The sequence below is a fragment of the Cydia fagiglandana genome, chromosome 9 (genome assembly GCF_963556715.1).
Source record: "Cydia fagiglandana chromosome 9, ilCydFagi1.1, whole genome shotgun sequence".
Lineage (NCBI taxonomy): Eukaryota > Metazoa > Arthropoda > Insecta > Lepidoptera > Tortricidae > Cydia > Cydia fagiglandana.
The window spans coordinates 3118133-3136156 of NC_085940.1; the positions used below are offsets into that span (position 1 = coordinate 3118133).

Sequence of the window (18024 nt, forward strand, 5' to 3'; positions counted from 1 at the left end):
TATCCGCAGATCCGAATTCAGATCCGGATAATTTCATACATTTCGGATCCGGATTGCTAACCCTAATAACAGCCATTGGAAAGCGATAAGGTAAACGTACTGGTGCTCGGCGCGGTCCCAGTACATATCTAGAAACTTAATTCATTGTCAATAGAGGTGACAGCAAGGTGTCATCTATTGGGCATTAGCATGTCGAGCACTAACTTAGTATGTTTACACTACATTTTCACTAAACAAATTCATATACTTAGTACATTTTCACTAAACAAATTCATATACCGGGTGTGGCCTGTAATATGAGCAAAAAATTTAACTGTAGAACTCCTCATACTGACCAACATTTGTTCAGCGAATTTTAAAAATAACTTGTGGTTTGATTTTTAATACACGTTAAAGTTTATTCTAAGACGCAATGTATTGCGAATTTTGTTATGTTTAAGGCGTGACAAGCAACGTCAATCACAATGATATGGCGTGGCGATGGCGTCCATTGAAGATAATATTTATTTTGTATGAAAAATAGGGAATCTAAATACTTCATAATTTTTAAAAGTTGTTGAACAAAAGTGTCACCGTTTGAGGAGTACAATCTACGTTTTAATTAGTTGCTCGTGTTACAGGCCACACCCGGTATTTAGGTACGATACCACGAAAACTTGGTAGCATTTTTGTCTATATCTGATAGATCGTTGTCGTCACTTTGATGATGAAATAAGTATTTGTAGGAGAGTAATACATATGTCGGCGGCCGATCGTAAGACCAGGCATATCGTGAAATTCCTAGGCATATCGTGAAACGTGAAAATCCAAAGATTTTGACTCGTTCCCTGAGTCGACGGAGCCCCGCGTCTCCTATTTCTGGGCAGTTTGCCCTTCGGGCATCTGAAGCAACCTAACGATTCTATCCTACCTATATATTGGTTTAATGAGACTATCGTCAAAATATTACACAGAAACATTACGATCTGCCTGATCTTACGATCGGCCGCCGACACATACATGACACGACAGGCAATAAAATTGCTACTATCATATTCGTACAGGTGTATTTCATATGTCCATTTATGAATTCTATTTGTTAGGAAAGGTATGTATGTCAAATAAAACAACAATGTTAATTATTGTAAAAATTGTGATATATATATTCTTTGTTAAACTATGAATATTTAACTGTACAAAATACAAGTAGACGTCTAATTTACACTTTCATAATTAACAAAATAATATTTATAAAACCCTATTCAATGGCGGGCGAGGACCGATCGTTCGTGAGTGCCTTCCTTAACTTCACGGTCGCAAATTGTTGAGGCCTGCACAGAAAGTATACCTTACTAATTACTCTAAACATATGGTAAAATCTCGTTAACTTGGTTATATATTTATATAAAACATATATTAATTTAAATACTAATATGGCCTTAAGTAATTGTGAGAATATCGATGTTTTATAAGGCAATACACAAAGAATACAAGGTTACAAACTACAAAATTAAGTCAACATAAATTTTAAGAGCGATAAAAACGAAAACATAACAAAACCTGCAGATCTATTTGTAGACGCTAGTTTCGTGGCCCCACAAGTCATACCACGGGCCGAAAGTATGGCCCTCTTCGGGTAGCTCGCTTCCTTCTACGGATCTCTTGAGCAATTTGGTCCGAGGTAGCAACTGTGGTCGTTGTTGCTTTAAAGCCTCGTTGAACTTTTGGTCATCGGACTCGCTGTATGGTCCCTCAGTACGCCTGTCCATTATCCTCCTGGCCTCTAGCCTCGCTTCTTCTTGTCTCATTTTTGTCTTTTCTGCTTTCTTCGAATCTGTCTCGTAATCGTATCGCGAGACACGTCTCTCTTGGTCACTAAAGTATGATATGTTTGACTCGTAATATCTGTCTGTGCGTCCGTTGTATTGCAGTGAACTATCGTCGTAGCTTCTCTGCCCCCTGTTTTTGCTTCTCGGGTCCCGGTTGTCCTTAGGATTTGTAAAGTCCTTTCGTACGGCACGTCTGTCTAATGAATAATCAATTCTCGGCTCTCTGCTTTCGTATGATCTCATTTCTTTCTTCGTAGTTCTAATTTCAGCTTGTGGGTATTCCTTTTTGTTGTGATGTCCATTATCGAAAGTCTGTGGTTGTCTAATTTTTTCCTCTTTACTGGAACGTTTCTTGTTATATTTAAGTGTTCCTTCGTCACGTCCGTTGTACGCATTTTCATTCCTTATGTCATTATTATTGCGTTCTGTGGGAATGCCATAACGATCAGTAAGTGGTTCATTGTCTTTGTACTTCAACGTCTCCGAAGATGCAGAAAATGTCTTAACATCTTTTGAATTGTCTTTGAAAGTTTTGAATTCCATAGTTTTAGGAGGAGAGTGTTCGTGTGATGAGCGTTTGGCTTTATCAGAAGACAGCGTTGCACGCACATGTGGTTTTATAGGGGTAACTTCGATTTCTTCAAATTCAGGCATATATGCGTTCTCTTTTCTTTTCTTGATGTCATTTTCCATAGCTTGCGCTTGTCTGCGTTTATCAAGTTCTTGTTGTTTTCTAGACGTCATATGATCATCTACTATAATGCAATCATACGGATCAGTACTAGATGCCACCGAATTAACATCAGAACCGCTGTCATTGTCGTATCTTTGCAGTATTTCACGTCGTTTGACAGTCTTCATTACAAAACCTTCTCCATTTTCATCGTTATAAAAACTGTTCTCGAAATTTGTTTTGATAGTACTGGTGTTTGTTAAATCAGAATGTCGAGACTCATTACGAGGTACTATTTCTTCCAATTTTTCTTCAGCGATTACTTTTTCTGATGACGTCTTTTTATTCAAGGCTGTGTTTTGGTGGTATATTTCGGTCTTTCTGATTCTTTCAACCCGTTCCTCATTTTCTATTGAGCCCAAACTTTTTGCTTGACGAATACCATTGGTAACTTTTACATCTTTTCTATCAATTGTTTCTTTTGGTCGCGACTGTCCATTTTCAATTGGCGGTGTCTTTTCTGGAGTCGTTTGGTTCCTTGTCTCTGGAACCTCCGGAGCAGGTCTCAGATCTTTCTTGATTTTAACAAAAAGTTTTTTCTTGTATTCTGGTACAGTATCAACTATGTCACGATGCTGCCAAAGTGACATGCCCTCCATTATTTCCTCGTTTGTCGTTCGACCAAATTTCCAAAACGACTTGGTACGTTTCACTTTTTGTGAATCTTTATCCATTTCCAGCATGTTCCGTAGCATTAGTTGCTGGTCATCCGTCAAGTAGCCGTTTACATTATTTGGTTTGGGTCCTCGTTTCAAGCTTTGGGTTTTGAGCAGGTATGCTTTATGATCGTTTGAATGCTGAGCAGATTTACTACGGGGAAGAAAATAAAAGGGAATGAAATTAAACAAGCGCTACTTTAATGAAAAAATTAGCAACGGAACAGGGTAAGCAAAATTCTAAATACTTCAATGTTTATTTTACATACCTGATGGGTACACGCAAGCGTTGAGCCTCCTCATCACTATAATCAACGTCAGGCTGAGGAGGCGGCTCGTTGGAGAATCCGGAGTCGTTAGAGCTATGCAGTGAGACGTTGCCCACCGCTCCGACGGCAGACACGGCTGTTTTTGCTGGGCCAGCTTTGTTTTGAGACATCTGTGAAATAACAAAGTACTTTCAGAATTCATGCCTTAACGTGCATTTAATTAGTATCATCAATCAACGCTTTGGTTTTGTTTTTTAGACTTGTAACTTTTTTGACTTGTTTTTTGAAAGCAATTGGTGGTGCATTTTTTTATTACCTACCGGATAACGAAAGGGAAGCTTTTTCGGATCAAAAGTCCTCATCTCAATGACATGCGTTGTTTGCTAAAAGTCGAAGTCGAGTTCTTAAATAGCGCTGGTGGCTAATTACCTGAGAACGCAAAGGTAGCGTTTGCGGACCGAAAGTCCTAGTCTCAATAACAGCATGCGTTGTGAAGTTAGCGGCTGACGTCGAGTTCTTGATAGCGCTAGTAGCCACGGCAGCGGACGTGGACGAGTGGAAAGTGGCGCTGGCTGAAGAGCTTAGCGCGCTAGGCGATGGTGCTGGTAAGGTGGGCGGCAGGCCGGGAGAACCGTTGCCGAGGCGTCCCTATGGAAGCAGAAATATGGGTTAAGTTGACTTGGGTGATAAGGGGATGAAAAGTGTGACCCGATTTAGCGAACGCGCTGTTAATGCGCTAGTTTATCTGTCGCGTCCATTATACAATTCTTATTTCCATAAAATTTTATTGTATGAGTGAATTTATTATAATAATACAAATTACAACTAACACAAATAAAAATTTCTATAAATATTTCAAGATCATTCACGAGTTAAATAAACAGCGCTGAACAATGATTATTATACCATTTGTTTATAATCAGGTGTTTTGACTAATACAGCTTTGATTAGCTTTATCGGTGAATTGAAGAATAGTGATTGTCAGAACGAAGAATGTGACTGAAAAATCTTGTGAGAATGTAAACCGTCAAACCATGCCTTGTCTTCTTGAAATAAATGTTATGCAGTCTGGACAACCATTGTGTATGTATAAGAAGACAGGAAATTCAGTCGATTAGTATTAATGTAAGCCTTACAATAATATATGTATATATATATATATATATATGTATATATGTATATATATTTTAAATATATGTTTTTTCCTGCTTTTTACGCTTACAACTAGTGTGATGTAATAAAGCATGCTCGCTTTTAAACGTGGTACATACCTTGTTAACGTGATGAGCGGTGACGGTGTCTCCAAACATGCGCGTCGGAGGATGCTGGTGAGTGCTTGGAGTAGTATGCGAGACCGGGGCCGGTGGTGGCGCCTCGCTCGGGGTCTGAGCGCAACCCCAGCGGGCCGGAGAGCTGTTAAGGAAAGTCAGTAGCATTATCGCAGCGTCACTTAGGAAGCCTGAGCACTAATCATTATTCCAAGAATTGGAATTGGCACGCTCGCAAGTATGGTAGCTTTATGAACTGCTATTTACAAAGTTTCACACTGAATGTACGTACCAAAAATAGGTACTTGTTAAGAAAAAAGTAGAAATTAAAAATCTTAAAGAAAGTTTTACTAAAACGCAGCCCGTCTATCAACCCAATTTGCAATGCTAATATATATGGTATCATGACTTAATTTCTTGGGCTTCATAATAAAAATAATGGAGGCATTCCATTATTTTTATTATGAAGCCCAAGAAATTAAGTCATCTATAATATCAAATTCTTTGAGTACCTACCTACGTTCCTTTCACGATACTAATATACTCAGTAAAATGGTTACCGCTGGCTCATTGTTTTTCAATCAGTGCAAGTACTTAAATAGAAAAAAAAACCGTTTTGTAAGAAAATGACTCATCATTCATCATCATCATCATTTCAGCCTATATACGTCCCACTGCTGAGCACAGGCCTCCTCTCACGCGCGAGAGGGCTTGGGCTATAGTCCCCACGCTAGCCCAATTCGGATTGGGGACTTCACATACACCTTTGAATTTCTTCGCAGATGTCTGCAGGTTTTCTCACGATGTTTTCCTTCACCGAAAAGCTAGTGGTAAATATCAAATGATATTTCGTACATAAGTTCCGAAAAACTCATTATTACGAGCCAGGATTTGAACCCGCGACCTCCGGATTGAAAGTCAGACGTCATATCCACTCGGCCACCACTGCTTCCTGCTTCCTGCTTGAGAAGATGACTCACCTAACATCATTATCGGGTATCGGCTCAGTATACGCCAGCGGGAACCAGCCTGCATGATGAGTGCGCATGTTTTCTCCGTACTGCCATCCCTTGGTACGCTCGCCCAGCAAGGCCAGCACATCTCCCTGCTGGAAGCTAAGCTGGTTGTCGCCGGCGGCCGCGTAGGCGTATAGAGCTCGCGCTAGCGGTGGTTCCCGGGTTGTACATGGTGGTGGCGCTAATGATGATGGACGCGTTGCTGGACGGGAATCGACGTCTGTAATAATAAAATTCTGGACAATGTTTGCAGTCTTTAAACCCATCCCACGGAAGCAACAGTGGGTTAGCAATGGCAAAAACAATGTATTTCCAAATGTAAATTCTCATTTTTTTTAAGCTGGCAAATCCCTGGGACTTAAGTCACGCAAAATACGGCGTAGTGACCTTGGGAAACTTTTCCTACACGCCTAAAGGATGAAAAAGTTTTAAAAAGGTCGGGGATGTAAGGGTACTTTTAGAGTTGCAAACATCCATAATACACGAGTATGTAGGTGCTTACAAGGTGGCAAAAAATACGTTAATCTTTTTCGGCATATTGTTGATAATTTTAACAAATGCGTTTTTGTATCAACGCTAAAGGGGTATATTTTGAAGATAATACCTTCTTAAAAATTGTCAACAAATATCACTCACCTTGTTCACCAGTGTGTAAGCTCGCTTGCAGATTGAAGTCAGATTTAGCCCTCGACAGACCCTGGGCCGGCGAGCCCAGGTCCCCAATAGACCTCACGTCGAGGCAGGACGCGTCGACGGACCTGGTCTTCCTCAGAGCAGACCCGACGGAAGCCCGGTCATCGTCATCTCCAGCGCGGGGACTGGCGTATACTTCCTCGTCAGCCCAGAATGAGACTTGCTGTTGAAGGAATAAAGTTCATTTTACAACGGCAAGGAAAGGCTTGTTTTCCTCGTGAACTTGGAATGAGACTTGATGACAAAGAAATAAAGTCCATTTTACAAAAACATTATTGGTATAAGCACAGAGCTGTTAAGGAATAATAAGGCATTAATTTAAAATACAATAACGTTCCAGAACGCATTGGGAAACAATGTTATTAAAATTTTATGCTTTTATCCCACGCTTTTCCCATCTAAAGAATATTGGTTTTGAAGAAAGAATGGGAATATGAATGCGTTCTGCAGATTATGTAGGTCGTACGAGTTTCGAATGGGCTATTCGGGGAATAATAGCGCCATAAAACAATTTTACGTTAGTATAGACAGGTTTTACGTATTGTCGTCGTTGTACCCATAGAAAGAGTCATCTGAAATGTCTATCAATATTTTGGAAGATAAGTACCTATATTTGAGTTGCAGATGTGTTTGAGTTAATGGATTTTGAGAGATGGAATGGGTGCTTATGACATTCTAATTGTCACTTTGCAATCTTGATCTAAATTGTACGGATAATTCATCGGGTTCAACGCAAGTTTAGTGGAATGAAAATTTTCTACAAGTTAGATCAGGACGCCATCGTCAACGTTCACTTCTCAAATTTTCTTAAATAACCCCCCATTAGGTACCGCTCATTCTGCTCACACACATGGCTTCCACATTAGGCCAGATACCTACTCCCTAGTCCGAGGCACCTCAAGTAACTCGTCCAAGCCTGTGTTGTATGCAGCAGTGTCTAAAAAGATCACTGTTTTTCTTAATTATCCTCTTCATTCTGCCCACGGACATAAAAAATTAAACATCATTTATCATCAGGCAATTAAGGCCCGTAGATACAAACCTCACAAACTAACATACATACAATATCTAGTAAAAATCTTACAAGCTAAAAATTATTTCGGCACAGTTTCCATATTGGTAATCCTTGGACCGAAAAACGCCAAGCCACTCGTCCAAGCCAGTGAAGTATGAAGCAGCTCTTAAAATAGATAAATCTCAAAAAATATCATAGTTACCCTCATCCTGCTCACAAACATGGCCTCCACATTAGGCGGCAGGTATTCCCTCGTTCGAGATACTTCAAGCCATTCGTCCAAGCCTGTGTTGTATGCAGCAGCGCCTGAGGAGTGGTAAGCCAGCCAGTGCTTCGCCAGGGAGCACTGCCGCTCCAAAACGAAGCCGTAGCGGCGGCGCTCCTGGGTCATTGCCTGAAAAAAAAATACATTTAGAAATCCTGTCTCCATTAAAAGCCGGAACAGACGAGCGTACTGAACTTCGACCTTGGTCCAGTCAGTATATCTCTTTCTCGCTTTTACTTATAGATGCGTCCTTAACTGATGTTCGATGGACCACCTTCCGCACGATCGAACAGGCCTCAGATCGGGCTACTTAATGTCACGGTCTGGTAAGCCCGTCTGTCGCAGCTTTAATACGTTTAATAGGTTTCGTAAAATATTTTTTTTACAATGATTCTACAAAGAAGGCAACTCAATCGAATCAATAGGCCAATCAAATTAGATCCGATTCCGAAATAGAAGCGTTTTAAGGAATTAATTCCCAGCAAGCTAAAAATCGTTTTAGTAACTTCATTTGTTCCTAAATGCGTGTAATCCGAGTTTGCGGAATTCCAAAAGGTGTGCATATTTGTCTATGCCCTACAAAAGGCTTTACCAAGTTCCCATAGATTTATTTTCTATAATATGGTAGTAATTAAACTAAAACTTACATTCTTCAAGCTTTGTTCACAAAACGCATCCAGTTTTGTTTTCTCCTCCTCCAAAATTTGCATGTTCTGAAACAAATGAATGCTTACATTTTATATGTTTATATGTGTGTAGTTTTTAAGTTTAGATATAAGTAGACTAACACAAACTCAAACTGAAAATCATCACTTGAAAAATATTATTCGAACTTATTTTATGTAACTTACATAATTTTACCAGAGTTTTGCTAACGCTACTTATTCTGTGACTTATTCTATTACTTATTCTGTGACGCTACACCGAAATTTATGATGAAACTCTTCAAATAAATTCTAATCTGAAATAAATAGTAAGTAAAGCAGTAGTTGAAATAGTAGTGTTTCAACTAGAAAAAACACAAAATAAAATACTTTCATAGAAAGTAATTTAATTTGTTCTTAGAGAAATAAATTCTAATCAGTTAATCGTTTTTCACATTAATCTCGAGGATTAAAAAGTAATTGGCCTTGCAAAATGAAAACCGTCAACGGCAAAAAACTTGGTCGAAGTTTTTTCTCGTCGATAAATTTCTCAGAATCGTAAAAAGCAATTCCATCGAATCGAAAACAGGAAAGTTCGGATCTAGTTGAAAGTTAAAAGTTTGGAGGAAAAACCATGAGGCATGAAACGGTGATTGGATTTGATAAAAGTAGGTAGATTTATATCTAAACAACTGTGAGGTAAACTTTCTATTACTACACCTAATAAAAAAAAATCCCCTGCCGCATCTGTCTGTTTGTATGTATATATGTTCGCGATGAACTCAAAAAGTACTGAACGGATTTTCATGCGGTGTTCACCTATTTAGATAGATCAATAGAGTAATTTTATTCTTGAGGAAGGTTTAGGTGTAAGTATAATTTGTTTTCTTTTTTTGTTTAGGGCCATTCTTACAGAAATTGACTAAGTCCCATGGTAAGGTCAAGAAAGCTTGTGTTGTTTTATAATTTAAGTAATTAAAATGAGTACCTCCATTTAAAATATTGTGAGACATACTAACATCGTGCGACGCGGCGAGCCGCAGTACGCGATACACGGCCGTCGTGAACGCTGCTCGCACTGTTAGTGCTTGAGAAAGGAGACCTAGGCTCTCTGAAACATGTCGCGCGAGTGACTTAATACAAGTGAGTGTAAACAGTAAAATTATTGAATACCTTCATTTCTTTGTCCATAGCAGAGCCAACCTTGGTGACGTTGGTCTTCTTCTTCCTCTGCTTCTTGATGGTGGCTGCGGCCTTGCTGTAGCTCTCAGACCGCAGTTTATGTTGCTGCAGGAATCGCTTCTGTTCAGACTGCAAATGAAAATTTCATATTATTGCTTCGGCAGAATTTGTCATTTAATAAAAAGAAATAGTACACATGTATAGTTCGTTTTTTTAGCATTAGAAAGAATTTACAAGAAGGTAAGCGATCTTGACATGTCTTTTAGATGAAAAACACTTTTTAAAATACAAAAACACTTACTTATGAAAGCAGAAGAATATAAATGATCGTATTAGATTCATAATTGTTACATATTTGCCGTAACTTATTTTTAAAATGTGTTTTTCAATTAAAAGACACATCAAGATTGTTTACCTTATTTCTAATGATAAAAAAAACGAACTATAGTGCATAATTGTTATCCATCGTATTTCCTCGGAAACGTTCGTATTTGTTATGCTACTTCAGTCAATGTCAGTACTTTTTGTACCGAGAAATAGCAAGACACGTTCGTACGTTTCCGTGAAAATACGATTGAAAATAATTAAGACAAATATACTCCGCTTATATATGCTTTGTCAGTAGAAAAATGCGCGTAAAACTTTCGATGGGAGGACAACCCATGGCACTTACATTTTTTTATTTGTCGCCTTTTTCTACTGACGGAAATGGCTTGCTAAACTATAAAATATAATTGGAATGTGAATACTGAAGAAGATAGAGTTAGACCAAGAAAAGTCTGCAGCGATTTTGATAGCCCACAGTGCAATTGTTTTTTATACGTCATAAGAATAGAGATATATAGTAGAGAATGCCTTATGGCATTAAGTCCGCCTTTTGTACATTAAGGTTTTTCTTTTGTGCAATAAAGATTAAATAAATAATTTCATATAAGTTTGACGTTTAAAATAACACTTGGACTGCGTGGGCTATCAAAATCTCTGCAGACTTTTCTTGGTTTAACTCTAATCAAATGTTAGTGCTTGAACTACAGTGTTCAGTACAGGAATTATAATATTGATAATATCAAAACATACCTAAGTATTTATGCTCGTTGCTATTCTTAGACGAGATTACAAAGACATGATGGTGCCAACCCCAAACTAGCTCCAACCAAAGAAAATATTACGGGGGACGTTTATTCCCGGAAAACTTTTTTAATAGAAACCCTTATACGAAACGAGATACTCGCCTGAGCCATAGAGAAAAAAAATACATAGAGTGCTCAATCCATACATCAATTTTGGTACTAAAACGACTATTATTTTCGTAGGTGACATACACTGAGAGAAAAGTACAACAAAAACACACTTAGAATTACAAAAATAAACTTAATCCGGGGACAAGGAGAGTTAACTAATAGGAACAAATTGACTTTTGTAATTTCTATTAGTTCTTGCAATTTCTATTATCTGTTTGTTGAAATTATATTTGGGATTACTGAGCTGTTTGTAGAAATAAATAAACTTTACAGAAATAGTGAAACGTCCATAATTATTACTAAAACATCATTTTTTTCCCCCAGTACAGAACTGTTTTTTAATTCCTGGTGATGATTTTTCTCTCAGTGATATATCTAGCATCGAGTATCGGAATTATCAGTACTTACTGCTAGGTACTTTAAATTTGATGTTGCGACGACCGAAAAGTCTAAATAATGCTCAACAATTTTCAGGTAATTTATAACTGGGTTAACCGGAGCTCTATTTTCAACTCTTTCTGCTTATAATATTAGTTTTAAATTATTGTTCAATACAATTTTCGTGAGTCGCGCCACTCGTGACATCTAGTATCAAGTCGCGGTACTGATAATTCCGCTATGCTAGATGTCGACTACACAAAACTGAGGGGCTACCGCGAAAACCGAAATTCGAAAATTGCGGGGATCTTTCTCTTTTACTCCAATGAAGGCGTAATTGAGTGACAGAGAAAAATGCCCGCAATTTGCGAACTTCGATTTTCGCGGTTATAGCCCTGACGTATGGACTGAGCACTCTCTGCTTACTATATTTCTCAATGCCTAAGCTATTTTAACTTCGGGCCTTCTAGTAAACAACACTGAGAGAAAAATCATCACCAGGAATTAAAAAACAGTTCTGTACTGGTAGCGGAAGCAGTTATAAAGTTGACCCAAAAATTTTTTATTAAGCTATGAGCTTCATCACATATGTTCCTTGAGTAATTCTAAGCATTTCAAGCCTGGGAGGCAATAAGAAATGTGTGTCTACTCGGATTTGTAATGGATTCAAACTTTCAACCCCTTTTTAACCCTGTTAGGGGATGAATTTTACAAAACGCTGAAATTACTTTTCCTGTCTTTTAATAATATCCCCAAATACAAAGATTCAAGTCCCGCGTTCGAAAATTTTTTTGATATCCATACAAACTTTCAACTCCTTTTTCACCACCTTAGGGGATGAATTTTCAAAAACGCTGAAATTAGTTTTCTTGTATTTTAATAATATATCGTTTTACGAAGTTTCAAATTCCTAGCTTAAAATAAAACTTGAACCCCATACAAACTTTCATCCCCTTTTTAACCCCCTTAGGGGTTGAATTTCTCAAAATCGCTTCTTATCTCTTGTACACTTTATAAATGTAATCTAGTGTGCAAATTTCAACTTTCTATCTTTTGTAGTTTCGGCTCCGCGTAGCAAAAATCTCCAACCAAATTTTTCACCTTTTTACGTTTTTCTTGTAAAATTACTATGAAATTGAAAAAACAAATATCAGCAATGAATTCTACGTCTTTGGTTTATACGAAAATGATACCAAACTTGCCCTAGTACCCACCAGGATCAGAGTAGATTTTTTTTAAAGATGACGGATGGCGGCCGTCTTTGTACCCCACCCTCCCCCCCACTTCACGCTAGAAATGCTTAGAATTACTCAAATATCAGATGTGATGAAGCTCATAGCTTAATAAAAATTTTTTGGGTCATGTATGGCAGCGTTACATAACTGACTCCAGTATGGGGGAAAAAATGAAGTTTTAGTAGTAATCATGGAAGTTTCACTATTTCTGTAAAATTTATTTATTTCTACAAACAGCTCAGTAATACTAAATCTAATTTCAGCAAACAGACTTTAGTAAATGGAGCATTAAACAAAGTTCAGTATTTGTTACAATCCATTTTTATTACTACTAAAATTCTCCGATTTTTACTAGTAAAGTTTGCGATTTTTGGAAAAAAGCATCTGTGATTTCAAGTTATGATTTTAGTAAATGTCTCAATTACATAGTTTTGTAATATCTAAAAAACGAGTTCGCGGGAATAACATTACCCCATTTAAAATAACAATTCAGTTGTTACTATAGCGACATTACAAAGTTTACCGGTATTTAGTAGATAGACTTGTTGTGTTTATGTTCATTGTTGTACCAATCACTAAACGAGTTTTGTAATACCAACACAGCGAAACGAATGTTAGTGATTTTAGTAAAATTTACTACTTGCTACGTTCATTTGGTTAGAGTTAGTATTGTGTCGGATGTCGGGCGGGCGTGTCTCGTGTCTTCTTTGTTTAAAACATACTTAAGTTAAATAATAAATTTAGGATATATTGTGGGCCATGGACATATTAACCCGCGACCTACTGTGTAGTTGGGGGGGGGGGGGGTCTACAGGAATATATTGTTCTGCTACTTCGAGCTAGCTGTTGTTATTCTAGTGATAATGACATCATAGGTAAATCTAAACTGTTTGCAATTCCAACCTCCCTAGCACAGGTGCGCCGCGAGAGCATGTTGCGCGCGTAATAACTACTAGTCTCTTTCTGACTGCATGAATAAGAAAGGAATGGGTAGAATATCTCGACAGGCTGTTATAGTGCCTCTTTAGCACAGAGATATACTACCAATTGCTTTTTTATTCATACCGACAGAATAAGAGACTAGTGGTAGCTACCACGCGCGCGACATGCTCTCGCGGCGCACCTGTACTAGGGGCGGTGGAATTGCAAACAGTTTAGTTTTTGCCTGCGACGTCATTATCTCTAGTATAGCAACAGCTAGCTTGGAATCGCAGTACAGTTTAGTAAAACTTGTGACGTCATCGTCTCAGCACGCTTAGAATTACAAAACGGTTAGTTTTCACCCATGACGTCATCACCTCCGATATTGCTAAAGCACCTCTCGGAATAACAAAACCAAATTTCTGAAATTACTCTAGCATACTTCAAATTACAAATATAGAAGTTGTATTTCCTACTAATAGAAATTGCAAAAGTCAATTTGTTCCTATTAGTTGACTCTCCTTGTCCCCGGATTAAGTTTTATTTTTGTAATTCTAAGTGTTTTTTTGTTAGTTTTTTGTCTCAGTGAATGCTTGCACACGTCGTATTCACGGGATTTGCGGAGGATTTTCTATTTGTAAACAGACCTGTACTACTTTCGTGTCCTTCTCCAGATTTGTCTCCAAGGGAACCAGGAGATCCACGTAAAACGCCTTCAACTGAAATAGCAAGTACATTTTAAAAATAACATAAATCCTACAACGTAGAGTAACAAATTTAATAAAAAATATGGTTGTCTGTAAAGTCGGTTTACGGACGATAATTTTGCGTGATAATGTTATAAGAAAACATCACCATTACATTACTTAACGTTACCATGGAGATCTGAGGGCCTACCGCGAACCAAGTTCGACGTGTTGCCTCTCTGTTGCACTTGTTACTTCGTACGTAAGTGTGACAGGGAGGCAACACGTCGAACGTGGTTCGCGGTAGGCCCTCTGTCCACAACGGACACTTTTTCTGCATGCTACCGGTGTTCATCGATTTATAAGACGTTATCACGTAACCCCCTTATTCATTACACTTTACGAGCCTGATTTAGTTAAATTATGTTTGTATCCCTTTCTTTTAAATACATATTAAGTCATCATCATCATTGGCCTGTCACATCAATAAGATGATGGTTTAAGCAGCGTCTTTATTAAGAGTGCGGCACTTCCGCAAATGGCTATTAAGTCCAATGCGAGAGCGGCAGCCGCGACCGCATAGCTGGCAGGAGAATGCCGTGCCCGGTAACGAAGGTGGGAGAGCGGTGCGCTAGTGTCTCAGTTCTCGCCTAGTGTGAAGAAGGCTAAACCACGCTTCAAATTAAGTCAAAATGGTAGATAAAGACAAACGATTCATAGCTAATTCAAGCCAGTAACGCGTTTATGAATAACGGCATAGAACGTTAAATGACATATTTTGACAGCACACGCAGTGCAGGTGTTATTTTAAACGTCAAACTTCTATGAAATTATGACCTATAAATAACACTGGCACTGCGTGTGCTGCCAAAATCTCTGCAGGCTTTTCTTGGTCTAACTCTAGATCCTAAATGGTCATTCAAAATATCAAAAAAGATCAATTTTCATTGATAGTAAAGCTGATTTTCAAATTCCTACCAAACGATATCCTACTCGACATAGTACGTCGATTTTTTTTTGCTTTCACTTCAATGACACTCGAATAATTAAGACAAACTGACTGCCGAAACAATCATCTAAATCGGCGTTTGTTCTGTACATTGCCATAAAGTAACATACATACACACATACATAGACTGTTGAACACATTATCCTTCTTTATGTTGCACTGTCGGATAAAAACAGATGTTATTTGTTAAACTTTTAACAGGCCAGGGAAATATTAATTCGCTTTATTGCCCTAGCATTAGCCACAAAGAATTGTCTAGACGTCGTCTATTAGGTTTTTATTCAGAAAACGGGAGCCCGATTCAGATTATCAATTTGTAATGGTTTTGGGGTCATCCATTAATTACGTCACACGAATTTCTAGGTTTTTTGACCCCTCCCCTCCTCCTTGTCACACTTGGTCACATTTGGCAAACCCCCCCCCCCCTAGTGTGACGTCACATTTTTTCTTCGAAATCGCCAAATCGAATTAAGTAAGTACCTAAGTATTATTATTATTTTATCAAAATATTTTTGACGATATAAAAATTAGTCATTTTATAACCCAAAACTGCGTAGGAAAGAAAATTAAACGAATAAAAACGATTATCGTTTTAAAAACTTGTTATTTGAATGTACAGCGAATAAAATAATTTAAATAAATTTTCGGTTACTGATGAAGTTAAAGTGACGTCACAAAGTTTGTGTCTCCCCCCCTCCCCCATTTCACAATATGCCACATTTTCTTGACCCCCTCCCTCCCCCTAAAGGTGTGATGTAATTAATGGATGACCCCTTTGATCACATTCTGATACGACCTTGAAGGTCATACACGCTGATTGGTCCATTCTAAAAGTCGTGAGTGATCACCAAAACAATCGACAAGATAGGCAAAATCAAATCAAAACCATAACAAGTTGTTAATTTGATGGAATGGACTTTAAATACTGACACAAATTTAGATTATTTCATCTTATTTTCATATGACCTTGACCGTGAGCACCAATCAGCGTTAGGCAAAATGGGATCATGGGCAGATTTTTGAATTTCGAGCGCTCGATTTCGTGTGGCTCCCTTCAATATTCTCCACTAGGCATTTAAATTCTACTAAAATAGAATACGAGTGGCCAATACCACCAGTTTTCCAATTTCTATTCCTCGTATTTCAAAAATGTCACAGTTTTTTGAGTGATAAAATCGAGCGATCGAAATTCAAAAATCAGTCCCTAAGAGATGTCTCATAAGGTATTTCGCTCGCATTGGCGCACGTATCAAAATTTGATGAAAAACAAATTCTTTAACACAGAACCAGCCTCCTGGATGCTAATAAAAAGTCACTTACGATATTCATTTGCTGGTCTTGTATTTCTCGGTAAACTTCCACGACTTTCATTAAGGCGGTCCCTGTAATGACAAAAAATCCTTGATATAAAGCTGAAAACATCACTTAATGAGATTTGAATTAAAATCCTGTCGCAGTCAATATCGCATTCTTATCTTTTTTTTTTCTTTTATTGAATATTTAATCGAGTTATAGGTAGATTACAATAAAAAGAAAAATAAACAAACTTATGTAAATAAAACTAAATTAAATTCGCTTAAGTACTAAGGTATAGGAAATAATATTTGGCTGATGACTAGGTACTCATATTATAAATATTTTTTTTAATATAAATGTATTATGTGAATAGCAGATAAGCATAAGCACCTATTTTGAAAAATACATCGCAACTTTAGCTACATCAAACCGGTTTCAAGAGATATGGGAAAAGTTTTAAGTGGGTTTACCATGGACCAATATTACTTTAGAACATTAAATTCAATCTATCCTTTAACGACAAAGTCGCTTAAGTACTTTACGAGTATATGTATAAGCAAATTTAAGTCTTTTTTCTACAAGTCAAGTACAATGATAATGTGAATCATAACATAAATAGACACACCCACGTATTTAAAAGTCACTAAGGACGTCGACCGGTCTAATTTATTATTGTATATGTAAATAGATTAACAATTACAATATTTAATGTAATGTTTATTGATTAGGTTCAGAATAGAGACTACGCATAGGTAAGTATTGTGTGGGTAGACTGCCAATTTGTTAAATGAAATGAATAAATAGATTTGCTAGAGATGGATTGAGGATAAAGTCAAAGCTGAGGCTTAAGCCGTTCAGATAAATGTCTGTGTCAATGTAATAATAGTGATATTTATAAATATCGATCATTACATTTCAAAATGCGCTCAGAAAGTCGAAGTAAGTGGGCGCGTCGCACCAAGTGCAAGAGTGTGCATGTGCACGGAGTTTTTCAGAAATATATTAAAAAGCTCTCGGAAAGATTCATAGGAAATTAAGGAAACATTTATTGTGAGAAAGGTAATTTTCATCCTCATACATATGAGAAGTTTCCGAAATTTATCAATGTGAAACATTCTTACGACATATCAGTAGGTGCAACTGGTGCAAGTGAGGCTCCCCTACGATTCCTCAGACCGCCTATGAGGCAAAAAAGCATTGTAATGGTTTTAGCAAGAGAAAATCATTGAGAATCATCTCTGCCTAACCATTCGAAACGTGATTACGTATGTTTGTATGAATGATAGGTACCTAAAAAATCTATGAGGATCACTCACAGCCCTTTGAAGCGTGATTAGATTATGGCTCCTATACACGATAGGCCAACGCCGGCCACTCCAAGGGACACAGCCATGCGGTAGAATGAGATAGCAATATCACTTGGTTCTAACGCATAAATGCGTCCCTTGGAGTGGCCGGCGTTGGTCCATCGTGTAGAGGAGCCATTACATGTGTTTGTATGAAGGTTACCTATATCTGCACATCCTCCCCAGGTGCCCTGCTGGGCCTGGCGACCCAGCTTGCCCACTGCATCCACGTACAGCCTGGAGGCTGCGGCAGCTCCTAAAAAAAAAAAACAATTAGTAAATACTGCGCAAGGTCTCAAGATAAGATAAGGATCTTATCTTATCTTAGTTTATTGCATCTTTTTATTGCATCTTATCTTATCT

At 37.8% G+C, this 18024-nt stretch overlaps 1 protein-coding gene across 2 annotated transcripts in view; it reads right to left on the bottom strand.

The window, feature by feature from the left end:
- Nucleotides 1-1114: 1114 nt before the first annotated feature.
- LOC134667143 (brain-specific angiogenesis inhibitor 1-associated protein 2) overlaps nt 1115-18024 on the bottom strand; it is a 105848-nt gene continuing 88938 nt past the window's right edge. Inside the window, exons 4-16 of one of the 2 annotated variants that reach the window (XM_063524434.1) lie at nt 17825-17917; nt 16340-16401; nt 13972-14043; nt 9541-9678; nt 8371-8436; nt 7661-7852; nt 6387-6606; nt 5715-5970; nt 4738-4879; nt 3896-4114; nt 3467-3636; nt 1540-3351; nt 1115-1310 (exon numbers count right to left, since the gene is read on the bottom strand). In XM_063524434.1, the coding sequence (XP_063380504.1) occupies nt 1548-3351; nt 3467-3636; nt 3896-4114; nt 4738-4879; nt 5715-5970; nt 6387-6606; nt 7661-7852; nt 8371-8436; nt 9541-9678; nt 13972-14043; nt 16340-16401; nt 17825-17917 (3434 nt within the window). In that variant the 3' untranslated portion in view covers nt 1115-1310; nt 1540-1547. The remainder of the gene's footprint in view (nt 1311-1539; nt 3352-3466; nt 3637-3895; nt 4115-4737; nt 4880-5714; nt 5971-6386; nt 6607-7660; nt 7853-8370; nt 8437-9540; nt 9679-13971; nt 14044-16339; nt 16402-17824; nt 17918-18024) is intronic. The other variant, XM_063524435.1, reaches the window with a different exon arrangement.